Source organism: Mastigoproctus giganteus, chromosome 6, assembly GCF_048544385.1.
Source record: "Mastigoproctus giganteus isolate SK-2022 chromosome 6, ASM4854438v1, whole genome shotgun sequence".
NCBI lineage: Eukaryota > Metazoa > Arthropoda > Arachnida > Uropygi > Thelyphonidae > Mastigoproctus > Mastigoproctus giganteus.
The window spans coordinates 56,061,840-56,083,986 of NC_143580.1; the positions used below are offsets into that span (position 1 = coordinate 56,061,840).

Here is a 22,147-nt window from a genome sequence, read left to right on the forward strand (position 1 = left end):
ATTTCACTATTGTATTGTTGCGTGACTGTACAAACTTTCCAAGTCATCATTGTTGATTTTTCGCTGAAACAATAAAGAGTTTTTATCTCGCTAACATAAAATAAACACGCAATTGAGATTTGTACTATAGATGTCATAAATATAGACGCATATTAATGAATCTTCTGTAAATCTTACTGATTTCAAGCAGTTGAAGAGCGAAAGACATTTCGATGAGATTATTAATTATATTTTAATGTACTATTTGGCATTTTTCCATCCCGTTTCAGGCAGTGCAGTTTCTTAAATTCAATGCAATGATCTTGTTATCCAGGATCGATTTTTATCGTCGTCAAAGTAAAACCGATTCTTTCCCCACTCTTATGCCTTCCTGAATTGTTGGTAGAATTTGAGACAAGACTTGGGTGTGGTCGTCTTCAATGTGATTGGTCGCAGAAGACGCGATTTGGGCGTGAAACTCTCAACAGAAAAGCTGCTAGGCAACAGCTAAACTTATGTACTTCGGATGTATTCTCACTGTTCGCAAGAGGACTTTTTAAAATTAATTAAAGCTTAATGATAACGTATTTTTTCATCCAGGTCTTCCATACTCATACCGGCGAGTTGAAATACTTTAAAAAAATTCACTGAAGTACACTTTGATCTTAGCCAAAAGGCCGAGAAGCGTTAGAAGTCGGGTTCTATAATAACCATCCCCAGATGGTAAAATAATAAAAAAAAGCAGATTTATTTTTCTAGAACTAAGATTAGCCGAGTTAATCCACTAAAAGAACGATCTCCTAGACCTTTTTGGAGACAAATTACATATCATTTTAATAAGGCACAAGTTTATTCATTCGGCGATAGACTGAATTTGTCTTTAGGTTTAAAAATTGTTAATTTTTATTAGATTGTTCTGGTTAATACATTTAAATATTCTTGGAAGATTGGGTTCCATTTCACCAATCGACAAAATTGAAACAATTATAGTAACAATCATCCTTTGTCAAAATCAAGCAGTTTAGGGTTAGCATCTTTCGCTTTTGACGGTCATTGTTGGCTATTTCGTCTGCGTCTTCTTTTGGTGCGCGTGTGCGTTCTTATAAAGGAGGGGAATCGAACCAAAACTGTTGCCAGAGAAGAGATGCCTAATGGAGGAACAACACAGATGTTATTAACACAGTTCAGACTTAGGTGAAAGGGTATGTTTACAGATTCAACTTTGTATGAACATACACAGCAATATAACAGCTCCTGTGGGGGGGGGGGGGAAAGAAAGAAAAAAAATTCTCCCGCGTGCAATGTACAAATCCTTCCTTTAATTGGCGTGCAAGTCCCACGGTAACAATGTCGACGATGAAGGTGTTATTTTGTATTTATACAATAGTTTTTTTTCGGCATGCCGAACGACGAAATGAGGGGGGAGAGTAAGATGGGGGAGGCAACGCCTCTCCTCTAGCGTTCCTGGAGGGATGGGCAAGTCCTGGACGTTGTTTCCATGGCAACAGGAGAGCGAGAAGCCCTTTGAAGTATACACATGTATTCTGTCTGTACATAAAGATTACAAGTACCCGTCCCTTAGCAGTGACGAGACCGGTTCTCTGTAGTTTAACAAGGCTGAGTTCAGTCCGATAGCCTGTCAGAAGGATGATGGGGTGTGCAGGTGGTGTCCGACTCCTCCGACGGGGGAATGTTCGTTGCTCGGGGGGGTCGGCATGCCAGCGGCTGATTGGCACACGTACCACTCGCTCAGGTTGGTAGGATGCGGGGCCCCTCCGCCTAATCCCGAGTGCGGGGCTAGGGAGAGCGCCGTGTGTCCGACCACAGAGTTACTCGTGCCTCCTACCGACGGTGCGGTGTGAGAGCCGGCGATCGACCCGCTGCTCGGGGTATCGCTGTCGTAACCAGAGCCGGAACAGCTGCCCGGTGTGGCTCCGGGAGGCGGTGGCGATTTACCGTGCACTTTCATGTGCTTCCGTAGGGAACTTGGGTGGGTGTAGCTCTTGTCACAGCCTCTGATCTTACAGTTGTAAGGTTTGTCACTCGTATGCACGTGGGAATGCTTTTTACGGTCTGAACTGTTGGCGAACCGTCGGTCACACCCTTCGAATTCACACTTGAATGGCTTTTCACCTGAAAGTAGACAAAAAAATAAATAAATTACTGTTAAGTTTGTGAACTTTGGCACTTTGTAAAGAAAAAACCAGGTGGCGCTACGAAATTAAGAGGTATGGTAGGTTCACCCCCCCAATGCGGCATACCAATGAAATTTGACAGATGGCTGGAAAAAATGTAGCCCCAATTTTATTTTTGACTCCATCTCTAGTAATTTAGTACAAGAGTGTTGGTAGAGAAAAAAATAATAAATAAACTTCAGGATTAAATTTGTAGAACTGTGAAAAACACATTAAAGTTTTTACTCACGTTTCCATGAATTTATAGCAATTTATATAAAAAAATAGCATGAAAAATAAATGCTATTCTGAACATGTGTAGTGTTAATAACAATGTAGTTACAATGACACGGAGGCAGTCTTTTACTGTGTATTTTTAAGGTAATTAACTTATTTTTAAACGCACTTCCGGTTTTATTTTAACTTCCGCTTTGTTGCTTATTTTCTCATGAATTTTTCAATGTCTAGGCTGTAAATACCTGTAGACTTCTTCACTAATTAATGTATTTTATTTTTTCCTATTTTATCAATTACTTTTATCAAATACAAAATAAATAAACAAATTTATTTATTTTGTTTTTTCTGTGTGAATCTAGGTGCCAGAGTCAATATTCTTTGTGTAATTAGCAGCGCCACCTGGATATCAAATATTTTAATGAAGCCATTTTAAGCAGTTATGACTGCGTTTTATAACAAGTTATTGTTGAAAAAATAAAATAAAAATAATTAAATGTCAACCAGTATTAAAATCATAAATAATTAGAGAATAAATTTTTTAATAAACAGGAAAAATGTATCAAACAGTAAATTTAAGAAAAATGACTTATCAAAAAAAAAAAAAAAAATCAAAAAATCAAAATTTCATAGAATTAAAAAAAAAAAAAAGCAAAGCAAAAGCAGGTAAGGTTTATTTTTGGGAAAGGCCACAGTACAGCATAGTATAGTATAGTATGGATAATCCGAGGTAAAATGGATTATTTTGTTCCTTTATATTAGAAACAAAATATATTAATCTTTGTTTTATTTCTTTAAATTTGTTACAAAAGGTATAAAACTTCAACAAAAAGTCCATTAAGAGATCTGTAGCACTTACAGAACGTTTCCTTTAACTGGAACTGATTAAAGAAAAAGCCCTTAAACAGGCTACTGTTGGGTTTTTTCAAGAGCATCGGCAACTAAGGCTATGTTCCTTTGGGTATATTGTCTGTAAATAGTGTATTCTGTGGTAGATTTTCTGTTTGCTGGACGAAAAACCTGAGTTTCCAGGAGAAAAAAAAAAAATACTACCCTCGCCCGAGACTGACTAACTCAGCCATGGTGTGAAAACAATTCCTCACATCATGGATGGGACAGCAAACTCAAGTCTTTTCCACCCGTTATAGGGGAAGGAGATTCTACCAACTGTGCTACCCACGAGGGCTATAAACAGTATCCAGCTTTCAAATGAATGACATTTTTAAACAAATTGGTATCTCAAAAGATTAAAGTAGTGCAACACCAAGGGAACTCGTGGTAAAGGCAAAGTTCGTTCTACAATTCCGCGACCCCTAAAATAACGGAATTTGTTCGATCCCCCGCACGAATAAAAATGATTATTTCATTTCGGTTACAGTTTTTTTAAATAAATAAATGCCTACACTTTTAATTAAAATTTAATCTAATCTCTATAAAAGAGCGATCCCAGGGAGGGGATCGCGACCCACAGTTTGAGAACCCTTAACGTTCTCCTGTCCCTGACATTATTTTTGATATAGAGCGATTCCAAATCATCAACATAATAACAACCCTTGAAAAACAAGAGCTAGAGCACTGATTTCACTTTCCTGTTGCAACAACTGTTGGCATTTTCCCTATTTCACGAGCTAAACACGTGCATCAAAATAAATTTGCTAGTTTTAATTACGTCACTTTTACTGCTGCATATTAAGTACACACGATGACGTAATGAACCCACAATTTCCTTTACATCGCACAGATAATAATTTAACCCCGGAAGTCGTCTGCCATTTCGTTCCAAACATTTCTGAAGCGATCATTTATCGTAATATCTGATGAATACGAAAAGTTCAACTTTCACCTTAATGGGCCCAAGGTCCCCTTGTTATACTTCTCAGCTATTTCTGACAGATTATCGCCTTTCCGTTAACGGGGAGTTGGGGGTTCTCAGACGCAAATTACAGCCGACAATATCCCCTGCAGTTTCTCCACCTTGGTCGTTTACTGAAGCGATTTCCTTGGTGCAGTTAATGCATTCCCTCTGGTTTTACCATTTGTGCAAACGCAAGGTTGTGTTAAATAGTTGGAAGAAAGTACACATTGGTCCAATTAGGGGCTGTATAACAATTGCCTATTGTCCTCAGATGCGCCCGTTAGGAGTGTTTTACAGGAAACGGTAATTACAATCATTCTCAGATGGTGCTAAGGTGACAGAGGATCTCCCATACACGTTCTACACCCCCCTATGCAATAAATCGAGACCATTATCGGAACAGTTTTATGGTCCGAATGCCGTCGGTTGAACAACCCCCTCCTCATCAGCCCCCACCCCCCCAAGTCTCGAAATTTATGGGCCCAAATTGAGACTGTCGCAATATGATCAGATACATCAGGAATTTAATTAACGACTTCTGGCACGAGGGGGAGCCACTTTGAATAATGACTAGCGACTGTGATGTTTTGAAACTTCGTTTCCTGTCATTGAGTAGACTCCGTCGATTCGGCCGTGTGCATTTGACCTTAGTAAAAATGATTTGTTTCCAGTCAGAAATCTGTTAATATTTCATTTCTCAATAGATTTCTCGCAATAGATTTCACGTGTTCATAGAGCCAAAGGACAATGAAGCCCTTGAATAGAAACAACCTAATTATTAGAGCGTCAGTGTATATACTGGTGCGTATATAGAATATTCTTTTAAAATTCTACAAAATGAGAATATTCTCGCGAAGATTAGTCTGCGAATTATCCATCGAAAGACTGTCTAGTTAATGCATGGTGTTATCGCTCACATATGTACAAAAATCTTCAGAGTTGCCTTGGTATTGTACTATGTACTTTCAAACAAATAGCATCGATGAGACGTCTAACTTCGTCATTTATTTAAAATGGTGAAACACTGAAAGCCTGTTTGAGGACTTATCTTGACAGAGTATTCCACATACTATCTCGTCTACTGAGACTGCGTACTAGGACTAAGGTGGGACGGGACTTTTAGAAATTCATGCTAATTCTGAATTAAAGACAAAAAGATCAATATAGAAAATAGTACCGAGTCACGATTTATAACAAAAAGAGCGAAAAACCAAAGGCATTTCCGAAATTTTTGTTTCTGTTCCTCAACCACGTTGCAGGATTTCTATTGGTCCGATTCTAATGAAAGTTGGGAAGGGTAGAATAAACATTATTTTTTTTAACTTTTCATGAAAATCCGTCCACTGAGAGTTGAGTTATTACATGCGGACGGACGGACGGACATGGCAGCGCCTAAAAATAGGTGGCTGGCCACATTTAAAGTCATAGGCCGTTAAAGCTATTGGTGTTAGAAATAATTGTTAATTTTATATTAATTGTTATTGTTAATTGTTAATTAAATAAAAATAATGTTATTTTTTATTATTATTTCACGAATCTTAAACGGCTGGTAGAATTACAAATAAAAACTCCCACCTAAATTAGATCATATCCTCAAATTCAGCTAATCTTGCTGTGGGTGGATAACTGAGCCAATCGTAAGCTACTCGAGAAATAATCTGTCTCAGTCACCCCCCCCCCCCCATCTGGAGTTAGCACCAGTTTCGGGGGATACCAGCAGCTTGCTTTGATAGCGAAATAGCCTAATCGACTATTGAGGAATTTCATCGATCCCATTCCTATAATGAACCTTATTAGAATCCAATATACAAAATGTACGCGTTTAAATCAAATTTTAATGTTTTTAGAAGAACGTAGCATTTGTACAGGCATATCAGGGAATGTAAAAATCAACTTCGGGTCTACTCTACACTGAAGCCACTGTAGATTTGGTTCGTGTTGGGAGGTGCAGCGGCTCTGTTTTACCTTGCATCTTTGGCTGGGGGTGGGGAGAAGAAGGGAAGACTAAGAACCCAATAGGTGTCGTCTTCTCATTATTTATTGTTATATTGGACAAGAGATTATAAACTTTACTAGTATACCATAACCTCTGACCTCCCCCCCCCCTAGGATAGCACTACCAACAAAGTTCAGAGCAGCTCTGCAACTTCAGAATTTTTTGATCAAAAGCGTTTGAGACTCCTTTTTTCTCCAGTGATGATCAAATAGTATCGTCAACGCCTAAAAGCCCAAAGTCAACGAGTCTATAGTTTTCTGCAGTGGACGTGCCCAGCATCCCGTTGTCACCTATCTCCGAAGACGAGATCAGCAGCCACCCCTTAACCCCCATTCCCTTGTTTCTTATCTCTCAAACTGCCCATTTACAATCTTCCTGCAGTGTGTACTCAAACTCATGACCCTGGTAGCCACACGACGACATGGACCTCTCCGGAGGCTTTCGTTAGGAGAGGTCACGCGCACGAAGACAGGCCTGTCCACGATAACAGTCAGCGCGACGTTCTTTGGCTTTCCGTCAAATATTTGCTGGGTTGTGTCTCGCAATTTCGGCTTAAGAACGCTATCCACGTCGGTGGAGGAGATACGGAAAACACATGTTCGCTTGCTGAGATGGCAGTTTAATTTGGATAAGCCACGTTGTAGCGGAGGGTTTCATCTAATTGATGGCCCGTTCAGTCGTGTATCCCCCATCCATCAGCCCTTTTAAAGAAAGGATTTTCGTTGATGGCAGGTAAGGACCAAATGAGAACCCCACCAGGGCGCAAAACTTAAATAAAGTTTAAGTTGTAGGGAATCTAATATGAAATCCATGAGATATTCCAGTTAGGGGGTCCTCAAAATATTTACCCTTTCAACGATCGCTAGACTAACCCGTAAACTATCAATCATAATAGAACGATGAAATAATCTACTCCTGATCATTCACAGATGTCCCATAATCTAGCGAAGAAAATTCTTTTTAATTAAACATAGTGGATTGCGATCCATAAGTTGTTTGAAATAATAACGAGTCATTTTGTTAGGAGAAATAACGTGAAAGAGAAAATTCAAACTATAATGAAAGCTGAACGAATATTAGAGTTCTGTCTCGTGCCTCTTTTTACGGTACAGCCAGCCAGCGAGCGCGCGCACACACCCCACCGCACAGTTCTTAGGGAGATGCCGCGGATGCGTTGCACCTGGCCCCCGATTGAAAAGGTCGTCCAATCCCAAAGTTCCCGCCAAGGAGGGCTGGCACTGCACACACATCGATTTTGAAACAAAGGCATTTGAGAGGATACCCCTTACCATTTAAAGGTAGTTAAGTATAGCCTGAAATGGAAGTAATAATGTTTTAGGTTTGTCCTAAATATACTTATGAAGGTGAACAAATTCCATAAATCCAATCATCAGAAACCGAAAATGCAAGTTATTCACTGTAGTCTAATGTGCATACACAGGCAGTGGACAAAAGAATGGAAACACCTGCGACGAATTACCAATATATACTAATATGATGTTGGGCCACCCGTGCTTTTAAAACAGCTTATATTCCACGTGGAATAGATTTAAATAAATCTTGAACTGTCTTAAGAAGAATATTGGACCATTCTTCATGGAGGAACGTTTCAGGCTGTGTGAGTGATGAAGGTGAAGGAAATCTGCTTCTCAATAACTTTTAAATCTGTTGGTCGTGCAGGCCATGGGAGATGCTTAGCCTCAGTGTCATGCTCCTCAAACCAAGACTGGACTCGTTTGGTTCTGTGTACTGGAGCATTTTCACCTTGGAACGTGACATCATTTGTGGGAAACAATGTTTCCACCGCGGATTGAACCTGGTCCAGAATATCAAGGTAGTCAGTGACAGTAATCCGCTCGTTCAGGGTGATGATAGGGCCTAAAGAATGCCAAGATATTGCTGCTAAACTGTTGTTGGTCCTCCATGTTTGACGGTTGGCACAAGACAGCCTGATGACGCGCCTCCCTGATGTTGGAAAAAGTGCGAATAATGATCCGTCTGTAAATATGATGTTTCCAGTCACCACGTGTCCAGTTTTTGCGTTCCTTACACCACTGCACTCTTTCTAATTAATCAATAACTTTCCAGACATAATTGATCGGTCCATGCCTGCGAAGAACTCCAAAAGGTTAACTTTTTCTTGCTAAGCTATTAAAGGCTAGAATGAACTAGGCATGTTTTTTTAAAGAAGGGTATTCTTATCATAACCACCTGGTCTCTTCCGTTTGGCACATACTTTACACAGAGTGGAAGAAGAGCCAACTATATTTCTGGACGTCGATGTTGTGATCTCGAAAGATCAAGAAATTTTCTTGAAGCTCCTTCAAGAGTTATTTAAGGAAATGCCACCAGAAACTACCACCGCACCTGCTATCTACACGTCCAACTACTTCTAAAATTAATTGCCCATTTTCGGCCAATAATGAATCACATTTTCAGCGAATGTTTCGTCGGTTCTTGGAAAGATCAGTCAGAGCCTCCCCTTCCCCCAACCACAGAAATCTATTCATATAAATGAAAGTTTATTTGGCTTATTACTCTAAAACGAACGGTCGAATTGAGGCCAAATTTTCAACCAACGTTCTTCTGTTGGTTTTCACATTATCAACAAGAAAAATGCGGACTGCTAACAAATTTAACACATTCTGTGGAATGTGTTAAATTCACTGGGTGTTAAATGTGCTAAATTCAAACACTGGGATGGTTCTAAGTTCAATTCCGATTTCACAACATTCCTCCTCCAGTTTCCCAATACAGAAATATTATATATTTGGAACAGGAGCTCTGATCCATATCAAAATTTCAGTGTTTAACTGGCTGCCTGCTAGTTTAAGCCCATAAACAGTGTTCCCCCTATCAGTAGTACCACAACTCTAACACAATTCCTAAAAATCCCAAGGCTCCATAGCTCAATCTTTGAGAAGACCCACTGCCCCCGTTAATATGTTCATGGAACGTATTTCAGCCTCTGATCTTTGGAGGATCGCACTTCAAACGACTCCTTCCCTAGCCACCAATAGCAACAAGCTACACATTGCTGGCAGATCTCTCTCTCTCTCTCTCTGCAAATGCTGAAATTCGCACAGTCACTCGATGTGGACCTTTATAAGTTCTACCAGTAAGAAATAGCGCCGCAAAATCCTACAACACATGCCCTAATAAAGCAAACACAAATTGAGTTAAGTTCTGAATATTGTAACTAAATGATCCCTGATAATTCTATTAAAATACCATTCCCTGTATGTGGAAGAGTATTATATATTGTTTCAATTTTCATTACTAACTATACTAACTCACTCTATACTAATCCTATTAACCCTTGACATGGAGAATACTGGATATCTCGATGTCAGATTCCTTCTTACCAGTTAATTCGCTGTTTGTAAGTGTATTTTAATCCTTTAGATAAGGATTAAAAAAGATTTACGTATATATATATATATATATATATATATATAGTAGAAAATTTTATAGGCGGTGATGTCATCAGCGGTTTCCTTTATATGGGGACAGGATGCACAATAAAATGGGTTAACCTATCCACCCGAAATACACCCTCCCACCTATGAATATTCTATAAAGTCCCTGAAATTTTGGTCAAAATCGGAGCTGTTATTATAGCAATTTTTCTTCAGGGGGTGGGGAGGTCATACCCTATTTCTGATTGGATAGGATGTAAACTCCTCCCTAGAATCAACAAAATGTGCACTGAAAATTTGGTGTTAAAATGACTTTTCTTTCGAATATTATCTTAAGCATATTGCCAGTTGCGATCAGACGTACTGTACTTGGCAAAGTTAACCCTCTGTAACGGATTAACCATAACATCACTAATTCTAGGGGTTAATCTGATCTTTGTTGTAAAAATAATGTAAGTTTTGTTTATACACCTGCAGCCACGAGTTCACAATGTAAAGAATACTAGGACCTCACCAACGTTTAGCAGTCACGTAGGATTAACCACAAATCAAAACGCGTGTATTACTGTTTTACCACTCGGCTATTATTCTGCGTTAATAATGTGTCAATCTGATCTTTGCATTTTTGTAAGTCCACAACTTTGAATCTGTTGCCACCACAACTGGCTTACTCTTTCGTTTCAGCATAAGGGACGGACCTATAAAGAGACTCGCGAAGAAAGCTAACTGACTGGAGTGAACCTAGAGAACAAAGTCAAAGTTGGGACGTAGTTTCAAAGAAATTCAAGTACTCATAAATGTATAATGAGTACTGAAAATCATATGCGAGTTTTCTTTGACCCAGATACGAGTGCCCAGCCAATTGAGAATTCTATTTCTTGTAACTCAATGATTCATTGAGAGAGACAGAAAGAGGAAGATGCTCAGTTTATATTATATTTTAATGCAATTCGGAAATGCCTATACAAATCTAAGAGAACAAAATACAAATCTAAGAGACCAAAATATAAAATCTGTTGAAAACTTGTCCAATAGAACTCTAGTAGTTACATGCGGACGGACGGGCTTGGTGAAGAAAATAAAGAATTGCGAATGCCCTTAAAAGACTAAATACTATTGTATTTCTCAGCCTAAAAATCGACACGAAATATAATGTCACAATAGTGATATTTATCGTTTAGCATCGTCAGAAATTTCCCAGAAAGAGTCCTCTCTGGATTAGCCAGAAGCTTTTACTGCGCTAGCAAAAATGAATAAACAGATTATCCAGCTAACCTTTGGATTTTCCAGTCAGCCTCGACTATCCCCGGAGGTAACTTACTCGCTGACTAAGAGAAAACTTCCTGCAATCCAGTCTAAACCCTTCTTTCCTTGTAATTTGAATTTACGGCCACTAGTTCTGGAATCATTTATAACAGTGAAAATTTCGCCTTCATTCATTTTACTGTCCACTGAAATCAGATCTCTTTTAAGGTGCCTGGTTTCCATGATTCGTAGCCACATATTCGAAGTTTCTCCCCTATACCGGTGTTCTTTTACAGAATCACAAGCGAACAGCTCGTCTTTGAACGCTTTCAAGAAGTTTGATGTCTTTTTTTTTTTTTAGGTGTGGCCTCCATACATAGTATTCCATGTACAGTCTTACAATTGCCTTATACAGTAGAATTATTACTGCCCTATTTATAAAAGAAAATATATGATAAATCATCGATAAGACACCATGGACCATCCTTGCTGTCGGTTCACGCTGCTCGGAGATCTTCACGTCCGCCCGTATCTCAACTCCTAAATTATTGGTTTGGATTGCAAAAACTTAAGCGATTACAATAAAATGCAAACCAACGTTTCGATTATAAAGGGAGGAAGTAAATAACACACAACCCACCACCAGAGTTGTACCGGTATCGCACAACTTCATACGAACAAATCAAGGTTTATATTAGAAATTCCTCCCCTCCCTGACTTCGACTGGTATAATCACCATACCCCCCCCCCCCACACTGGGTGGTAAAGACCTGACTTTGAATCCAGTTAATGACGCGAGTAATTTTTATGAGCTTTTTTTCACAACATGGCCGAATTAATCGGTCTCAGGCGAGGGTAGGGTGGTTATTTCTCCAGGAAACTCAAGTTTTTCGTCCAGCAAACAGACCACAGAACACACAATTTACCAACATTCTTTTGTCGCTCGAGTCACATCTTAACAGTGATTGCCATTGATCTCAATGGAGGAGTTTTTCCTTAATTTTGGGGCACATCAAGGTTCCGGGACACAGTTTGAGAATGGCTGCATATGTCTCTGCCTCTGCAGATTTTCGCATCTCACTGTCATCCTTCTCGTACTGCCCCTGTATTGTAAATCCAGGCCAGGAAAAGGATACAATATGTTCTACAAAAAGGTAGGAATACCTGATGAAAATTGACGTTGAAGTAACTTATTAGTTACTTCTACGTTCTAATAGATGTGCACCTTTGTGTGATTGGCTGAAATTCTATATCCTTTCCACTTAGACATATTATAAGGGAATGCCACGTCATGGGAGCATTTCTATTAGAGGCGCAAAAATGAAATAAATTAAGTTGTAGGGGAAGCAGAATGTACCATTTTTCCCGAGCGCTAAATTAGCTACGCATTACCCTGATAGTGGTTACCGAATAGTCAAGCATAAAGGGACCAACCTTAATTATTCTCCAAAAATACGGATGCCATATGAGAGGCTCCCTCTTTTGTAATTTTTGGTTGTTTATATAATGCAATCAATCTAAACAATGTGTACAACTTGTGGCACTGTTCTCTATACAGTATTTTCAACGGTATTAGAGACATAGAACGACCAACGAAATACCCTCACACTCAAACTCCAAAATAAATCTGACAAAAATGTACTGGTGTAGAGCCGTAGTGGCTCTTTTTTTACACTTAACTGCTCCCGACTCTGCATTAATTTATATTTTTATAATATTCATCCATGACAGATTTCTGCACTGTGGTTTATATGACCCACAATTTATTTTTAATAATTTTTTTCCACTTAGACAAACATTACAGCAGTTACTAACGTATGTAAACAAATTCCCATTCGTCGCGATAAATTATCGTGACGAATTACTCCACCAATTAATTATTGGACGTCCTTCTGTTGTTTTTTAAAAAAAAGCATTTAAAGTTTTTCGAGGCTATTCCAAAAACGAAAGGAATTAGAGAGCCTATTGTATTTAGTAAATTGTTGAACTTCAACACAGAAAATTGATACTCTTCTATTAACCATAATCCAACTAAACAATAATCAATTTCCTAAATTGGCACTTCTATTAATTAACCATTCTATTAACTAAACATTAACCAATTTCCTAAATTGGCACTTCTAATAGAGTATTGTTTATCCAACTAAACAATAATCAATTTCCTAAATTGGTACTTCTATTAACCACATAATCCAACTAAACAATAATCAATTTCCTAAATTGGTACTTATATTAACCATTCTATTCTATTAACTAACCAATTTCCTAAATTGGTACTTCTATTAACCACATAATCCAACTAAACAATAATCAATTTCCTAAATTGGTACTTATATTAACCATTCTATTCTATTAACTAACCAATTTCCTAAATTGGCACTTATATTAACCATTCTATTCTATTAACTAACCAATTTCCTAAATTGGTACTTCTATTAACCACATAATCCAACTAAACAATAATCAATTTCCTAAATTGGTACTTATATTAACCATTCTATTCTATTAACTAACCAATTTCCTAAATTGGCACTTATATTAACCATTCTATTCTATTAACTAACCAATTTCCTAAATTGGCACTTAAATATAAGTGCAACCATTCTATTCTATTAACTAACCAATTTCCTAAATTGGTACTTCTATTAACCACATAATCCAACTAAACAATAATCAATTTCCTAAATTGTACTTATATTAACCATTCTATTCTATTAACTAACCACTAACCACATAATCGAACTTAAAAGTAATCCGATCTTCCAAAACTAAACCTCTCCTATTAATCCCCTGAGACTAAATATAAAACATTGTCTTATAAAATAAAAGGTGTTCTCAAAAAATTAACACTCAAATAATTAGCTGTAGATAAATCTTAAGAATATATATTCATTATTCATATTAATTTAAAGCTTTCAATTTATTTTTTATAAAATATAATACAAATAGCGTAAAAATAATTATAAAGCGACCTCTAAACACTGTCTCCTCTATAAGAAAAGCAAATCAGAAGAGGATATATGATAGCAAGTACAAAGACCACTTAATAAAGGAACAGGTTCTCCTACATTATAAGCGAGGTTCAATAAATTTAAGATTAAAGTATTCAAAGTTTGTATTCGCATCAATAACAATAAATACTTTCGCACGCCAAGTCTTTGTCCGCGTCCCATTGAGGTTAAGCTACTTGTGGTCAAAGGAATTTAATTCAAAGCTAAGCTGGAGAGAGAGAAAAGCGAATTACGTGGAAATAATTGCTGATTGGAAAAGAAAAAAAAAATCACGTTTAACACAGTTGGCTGCTCTCCAAACGTACTCCACAGCAGACATTGTTTACAACGTACTGAAACTCATTTAGAAAAGTTTCTTTATATACCCCGAGACAGCCAGACCAGTGTCAAGAGGTCCCACCTTTGTTTTTACAGTCCATACAAATATGTCCAGTTAAAAATTCTCCGTGCATTTGGAGTGGAATACGAAAATGCGTGCCTGTTGCCAGGTACACTAACCCAGGACCATAACCCAAAGGCATAAAGGTGAATTTCAGATGGAGGTGTAGGGTCCCCAACAGTTATCAAAGGATTCTGTTAAGTATGGAACGAATGAACTAAAGAAGTTGGAAATAAGGTACTCATACCACTGCCGATAAAGGGTTGATTAACTAGTAGAAAACTAAGTTTACAAATGGGCAGTGTTATGGTGGGGATCTCTCTCAGGGTTCTGCGCTAAAGTAGCAAACGGTTGTGAGGTGGATTTATTGACCTTTTGTTAGGCCGCAATGAATTTCTGAAAACATGTATAGGGAAGGTCTACATGTAGTCACTGACCAATGCATCAGTTCAACGGGTTTTGGATTGATCGTGGTTCGAATCCACGCCACCTCTAAATATAGTTAATGATAATATTCTCATCAAATGGACCGCAAATATGTACATCAATCTTCTACAAGAGATAAGAAAGGAGGGACTTCATATATAGCGGGCAAAAACCTTGCCCGAATACAAGATCGATTAACCGTCTGCCCCAAAAACTAAGCGCTTATCTGTAATTCTATGATTTTCTTATTTAGAGTAGTACAATACGAAAGCAACTCGTGGTGAAGGTGCCTCCACAATATGAAATTTGCAACAAGTAGGAAATGTAGTTTGCTCATCGCTTTGGCCACCCCTTATAATGTTCTAAAAAATTAAAAATATACAAAAAAGGCGCTTGGTCAGCACCAAAGGAGACCACGAATGATGTTTATCATTTCTTATAGGTATTAAAATACTGAGGATTTAAAGCACGGAAATACTTTTGTTAAACTTGAGTTCGCAAACGTTTATTGAAAGTATTGCTCGTATGACATCAAAATTTGACGACACACCCAATGGAAAGCTGTTCCAGACACCACAATACATTAAATTATACGCATTTTAAATTTACAAACTGCTATTACAAACAACGTTTCCGGATCATAACTAAATCATTGACAAGGCGCACTCAGCCATATTGACCTCTTTTCAAAATGATGGTCAACCATCTGCAAAAGTTGTTGGTCTGAGGAACAAGAGAAGGACTAAACATCTGCCTTGGTCAGTCCAATCCTACATTGAGGCCTTGAATGGGTTGAGCACGCTGAATTCTGATGGGATTCTTCCTCTCACAATCTCACTGAGCATCTGTGGGATGACTGTAAAGTGTCAAGGACCGATAAAAATTGTTCGCACCATTGACGGGATTGCAAATTGGGCTATTCCACCCGGTGGGGGATGAAGGTGGTGATTATACTCACTCTTCTACCATCGAGGGGTCCTGTGTCTTTACCCACTCAACTACAACAGGGCTATTTAATTTTATCGACACTCAGATTTGTAGACAAGATCACAATTATCTCAGTTGGGCATTACCCTGACTTCTAACCTCTCTTGGCATAAACACATCACAAATATTGCGTCTTCTGCATCAAAAAATTTGGTGTTCTTTTCTCCCTCTCTATTACTTTTCTTCTAAACAACTACTCATCGTTCCCACATCTAAGATGGTACTCCTAAAACTTCTCTTAAGCTGTTCCCTCGAGTCGAACCAAAAGAGTCAAGTAATCAACAACTCATCTCTTACAAACTCACCGCTCTGTCACAGAGGTGTTCAGTTTCCACTGCATACCTTTTCTATAGATACTTCCATGGGCACTATTCTTCTGAATTGGCATATGTAATTCCACGGTTCTCTTCTAAACCATCCCAATACGTGCCGTCACCAGTGAACAACCATTGTTTGTCAAACTCCAAATTCACAGCACTAACTTTTCCTAATCCATCAATTCTCTGTAGCCGAGTAGTCAAGCCCATATGACTTTGGTTGGGATTTGGGGCCCTTTTCAGTAAGGAGTTATGGAATTGCGCCCACTTCATACACCCTCTCCCCCTTAAGCACCAGCCTTCGATACAAATATGCTCGAAATTGTAATCGTTAATGACCATCTTAATTAACATTAATTTAAAAAAGTAAATTTATCAATCAGACAGCGTTCTGATCCAGAACGAATACTGCTTTTAAAGGTGAACAAAGACTATATTTTTATAAAAATAGGTTGGATTGTTTTAATGGTTATCCCAAACATGAAAGGTATTAGAACCTATAGTACTCTAGAATCTTAGTGAGTTGAAAGTTAAGAACAGAACTTTGACGTGGGACTTGAATTTCTGTGGACAGCAAGTTTGGGGAAATACATGGAAAGGCAGAAGAGATAAACGAGGGAATATTAATTCTGTGGATGAGGTTTATTGGTTGTAGTACTTGTTCGGACTGGCTTGGAAGAGAGTGGGAGATCACAAATGCTAATTCAGAAAACAGTACCCATCCTCTTGTTGTAAGGTTTTAAGCGCATCAGCAACTTAGGCCATCCTGCGCATTACGTAATACGTCCGTGAATTGTGTGTGTTCTGAAGTCGAAGGTCCATGTTAGGGTGGATTTGAGATTTCTGCAGAGTGAGTAGTTGTTTAGAAGAAAAGCACCGCCGAGAGCGAAAAGAGAATCCCATGGTTTTGAATGCAAAGGAAGCAACATTAGTGATGTGCTTATGCCAAGACAGATTAAAAGTCAAGGTAATCTCTAATGGAGATATATGATCTTGTCAATGAATCTGAGTGTCATCGAAAATAAGCATAAAGGCAGTCGACTCCTTTTTGAAAGATAAGACAGGACTGAGTTTTAGGATTGAAATTAAGTTATCTTTGTCCCACTGGAGAATGACCTGGAGATCAGCATTTAAGGAATTGTTGGTGAATATTCGAGGAGTTGCGACTGGACTTGCAGGATAAGGTTTTCCAAACTACAATAGAAGGTGGAATGCAATGTGCTATCATCAGCAAAACTATGGATATCATTTTCAGGCAGCGGAACAAAGTCATTAACGTACAAGAAAAAACAGAACCTTGGTAACTCAAGGATTATTTCAGAGGTTATAAGACTGAGTAGCCAATTACGAAAAACATAAGGCAAGCTGTAAGATGGAATCTTGTTAGAAACTTTTGCGTAAAACACTCAAAAAGCCTTAGAAATATTGCGAGTAACTTCCTGAGTTACTTCAAACTTTTCCACGAATGTCCAAAGGTGAGAGGCAAGCGAGAGGGTGCATAAGTACACGTGCTTTGTGCGACCGGGGTTCAAGCCCTTGACTGCTAAATACACTGCTGTTTCTCCTATTCTCTGTATCTTACGAACTCCTCTGGCCGTGTGGTCGTCCCAGAGTATAAACAGAACATTTATTAATTTATACATCAAGATATCAACAGTGTAGAGAATGAGTATATTTTGGTGATGGACTATCAAGCAGTAAGTTTCAAGATGTTAGAGGTTGATGGATTTCTCCATTAGTTGGAAAGAGCAGGTGTATAGAAAGAGCAGTGGGACGACTGTAAACCTAGACAAAAAACCATGCCACCCTCTCCTGAGACAGACTAACTCAGCCACTTGTGAAAAAGGCCCATAAAAATTCCTCACGTCATCGATGGGACTCGAACTCGAGCCTCTTCCACCCGGTGTTGGGAGGACGGCGATTCTACCAACTGGGCTGGCTGATTTAACCAAACTGCACAGCGAATAGGTTAAAGTAGTGCAGTACAGTAGTGTATGGTGCAGGTGGTACAGCTGAACCAAGGCCCTTAGGGGGCAGCGCACAAGGAAGAGAAAAAATATAATTTGAGGGCCAATAAAACGTACTAGGGAACAAGCTCGTGGTGATAGGCCACTAGTGAAATGCAAAGGCAACTCACGGTTATCAGATCCAAAAATTCTAATCTATTAACACTTGATATATAAATTACAATTCGCTATCTGGAGCTTTTAACTTTAGAATTTTTAAATTTCCGAATTACATGATAATTATCAAATAGAGCCTTACAATTTTGGGTGCGTTAAGCTAAAACAGTTAATCATATTTATTATTATTCTCAATCTATAAATACATTTTAACTTTAATACTATTTTAAATTTTAGAAATTTTTTCCAAAAATTGGTATATTTAAAAACATTTTTCGATTGGTTAATTATCGGGAATCTTTTAAAAGGTATTCTAGTATCACTAGTCAGAGGAGAGATCTCGGGAGGTTGGGACCCCTCCCAAACGCCATAAATGTTACTTATCAAAATATTCAAAAAACCAATATGCACCGGCTACTAGAAGAGGATAACTATCTCGTGAACGTTGATGCAATTAGGGATCTTGGAATAACCTTTCAATCCTCATATCCGCTTCAAAACGTAAAAAAACGATCCATATGACAGTTTAGAATTAGTAAAAATTATTAAAAATACTTCCAAAACATCCAATTTTATATTATTTGTATCTATGGATTAATATGTTTTTGTGGTTTGTGTTCCACCTCAAATATTAAAGTTGTCCGTGTATGAAAAAGGTTGGGAAACACTTCTAGAAGAAATCTCGATTTAAATGGTAGACTTAATGAGGGGAACAAAGGGGTCCTCTTACCAGGAAATGCTTAGTTCTGCAAATTGCATCATCTGGAGACTTGGCACCTGCGAGGTGATCTGAGTGAGGTGTATAAGACCTTTAATGGGTTGAGTACGCTGAATTCTGATGGGATTCTTCCTCTTGCTCAGATTAAGAACCTGAGGGGGGATAAATTCAAATTGAGGAAAGACAGTTGTAGAATAGATGTGCGGAAATCTGCCTTTAGCCAGCCAGCAGTTCATTGCTGGAACAGACTTCCATCTGTTGTTGTGGAAGTTGATAGCTTAAATAAATTCAAGGAGGAACTGGACAAACGTTTAGAGGGAATAGAAAATTAAGAATACTATACAATGTGAGCTATGTTGCTAATTGGTTGGAGGAATTTCCAAAGGCCTCTCCAAGATATTCCTGGTTTTTCAGCCAGCACATCAAGAACTTTACAGCCATAATACACAATGGGCAACATGTTTTAAGTGTCTGGTGTACCTAAACCTAAAAAACAGCAAGGCATGGTTAACTTTTTAGGTCTACATTTCCTGGTTACTGTAGTCTGACACCATTTCGAATATACAGCTAAGGGGGAGTCGGAAACGCTGCCATTATTTTATCAAAGGGGAAACGATTTTACCTCTTATTTTTCCCTCTTTGCTTTCTCTGCGATTGTGCCATATATCTGATGCCATGGTAATACACGAAGCTAAAAGCGACAAGTTCTTTTAGCACGAATTCCCTTTTACTGCTCCGGGGCAGCACTGGGTAATGCTCCGACCTACCGATCGCTAGGGGCAGGAGCGATTAACCACTAACTAGGGTCAGGTTTCTCATTCTCATGTAAGCCATGTCTCAGCTTTAAAATAGGCAACGAACAGCGTGGTGGGGGCGAAGTAATGCAGCGCACCCGGGTGCCTAAACGACACCAGGGAGAAGATTTATATTTCTTCTAAATGATGAATTCTAAAATACACGAAAACGAATTGTTCCGAATATCATCCGCTATTTAAGTTCAAGTTGCGTATAAAATCTTTCTGATAGATACCCGATTTCAAGATTTTATTGATCAATAAAATAATAACGGACTAAATTTAACGTGAACATTTAATCATTTTTAAGTGCACGCAAAATGAAGTGAAAAGGATTTCAAAAAATTATAGTAATTAAGTTCTTTCTTAGAAGGCGGATACATGACTCTCTTTGAAGTTTAGAGAATGCACTTCTTCAGCAAGCCTTTATGATTTGGCACCGTTCTCGTGATCCGGTATTGCACTATTTTGCAACGAGATGCCCTGGTATTGCACACACACAAAATTTACAATCCGAAATTATTAATAAAGTGAACTGACACGCGTATCAACGATCCCATTTGTCTTTAAATATCCATACAAAAAAAGAGTGACACTTCTTTCTTCATAAGATGTATTCAGGACTTGTTCTTGTTTATGCACAAGAACAGACTTGCCTTTGCAACGAGTTGCCATAGTAGTGCACTATTTTCAAACAGGCTTGCCGATGACATTTTTTTTAAAATCATAGACCACTATGATAGCCTGCTTTAGGACTAACTGGTCCCTCATCAAATAGCAGGTGGTCTCTAGTGACAACTGCAGACAAAATAGCTCTAAAAGTGGTTCGATGTAAGCGATATGAAATGAGAGTTCTCAAAACTGTCAAATAGCTAAAGCAGTCTGTTGAAAGTAGTGCAATACTAGGCAACTTATTACAAAGGCAAGTTTGTTCTGCAGTGATGGTGAAGTAGGGCATTTGGCCTGGGATCCATACTTTAATAGTTTTACTGTTTTAAAAACCGCTCCTTTTGAATTTAAAAATAAATATATCGAATAGCGTTTATCTTTATTTCCTTCTCTGGAAGAATTACAAGAGAAAAATTGAGACAGAGGTTTGTTTAATTTCTCTAACATTGTAACGACCCCTTAATCGCTCAGCCCAAGATCCTCTTTATAAGGTGTAAAGTAGGTTGATGGACCAAGTCTCGTTAAAATTGACATAAGTTGCTTTAATGATTCTTTTGAATATTTTCCTACTTCTATAGTCTAATATAAGTCTCCATCCTATTCTTATTTTATTCTTTATAAAATTCATTTATAATTGCTGTAAGTTTATAATCTTTAAGAATTTTTAAAACTTCTGGAAAGTTTAAACTTGATTAAATTCTTAAATGTGTATTCGAACAACTAAACCACCCTCCAGATCTGGCCCTCAAGTAACTACAGTATTATTCGCTCATAAACCTCAAGTCTCATCTTCATGGAGGTTATTTTAAAGGGCTGTGTCTTTTATACTTCGTTCTCAGAACATATTAAACCCCCTTCCCCAGTAACTCCCTCTTAAGCCTAAATTCTCACTTGGAACGTGTCTAAATGTTTCTTCTTCTACTTTGAGTTTTTCTGAGGCTATAACTTACCCGCAAATGCATTCTTTGAAGTATTTTTCATAAACGGGACCACTGTGGGGGTGTGAGGTGGGGGAGAAAATAGCTGCTTTGACACACGCTGAAAAAGCATGTCAGAGAAGTCAAAACATGGCAGGTTTTCCCCATTTATGACATACAAAGCAACGATTTGTTGACCCGATAAAGGGAATTCTTGGAATTACTCATCTTCCTTTTTTTTTTCTTGCTGTATACAATATATAATAGCAATCACGTGTCTACCCACACCATTCGATAAGGAAAGAGACAATACTTAATACGCACGTGAGCCAATTTCGTAACGTTCAGTCGTCTCGCTGACGACACACTTTGACCTTTGAAGACAGTTCCGACAATTCATGTTTCCACCGCCCTATTTTAGCCTGCAGGGGCACCCCCCCCCCCGAATTTTTTCCTTCGCGATACATTTCAAAAATATGGCATCGGTAATTGCGCGTGCAGCCAAGAAACATTTCTTAGAGCGATAAAGTAAACGTATAAGGTTGATAAGAAAATTGGATAAGGCGCAGTCTCTCCTCACCTGAAAGCCCATAAATAGTTGCCAAAGATATTTGCTCTTACAGGGTACTGTGATAATGCACGTGGGTTGAAGATACCCACCGGTAGATAAAAATCGGTATTTTTATTATTATATTTTTTTTTAATACTGCGTACCTGAGTGGGTTATGTGTCCATATTTCTAGTCTCATTCCACAAACACCCTTTTTTTTTTTCTTGTTTGTGTACCTTGAAGGTATTTTATCGTGTGGTGTGTGACTGTGGTGTTTAATACGTGAAAAGTTTGATTTTATCTTTCAGAACTGAACATTCGTGTTTCCTAGCAACGTGGTTCTTTTAAATATCT

At 38.1% G+C, this 22,147-nt stretch overlaps 1 protein-coding gene across 1 annotated transcript in view; it reads right to left on the bottom strand.

Moving 5' to 3' along the window:
- Positions 1–901: 901 nt before the first annotated feature.
- Positions 902–22,147, bottom strand: part of LOC150084297 (uncharacterized) — a 32,106-nt gene continuing 10,860 nt past the window's right edge. The window contains exon 2 of the mRNA XM_090375148.1: positions 902–2,112. Within this exon, the coding sequence (XP_090231274.1) occupies positions 1,619–2,112 (494 nt within the window). The 3' untranslated portion in view covers positions 902–1,618. The remainder of the gene's footprint in view (positions 2,113–22,147) is intronic.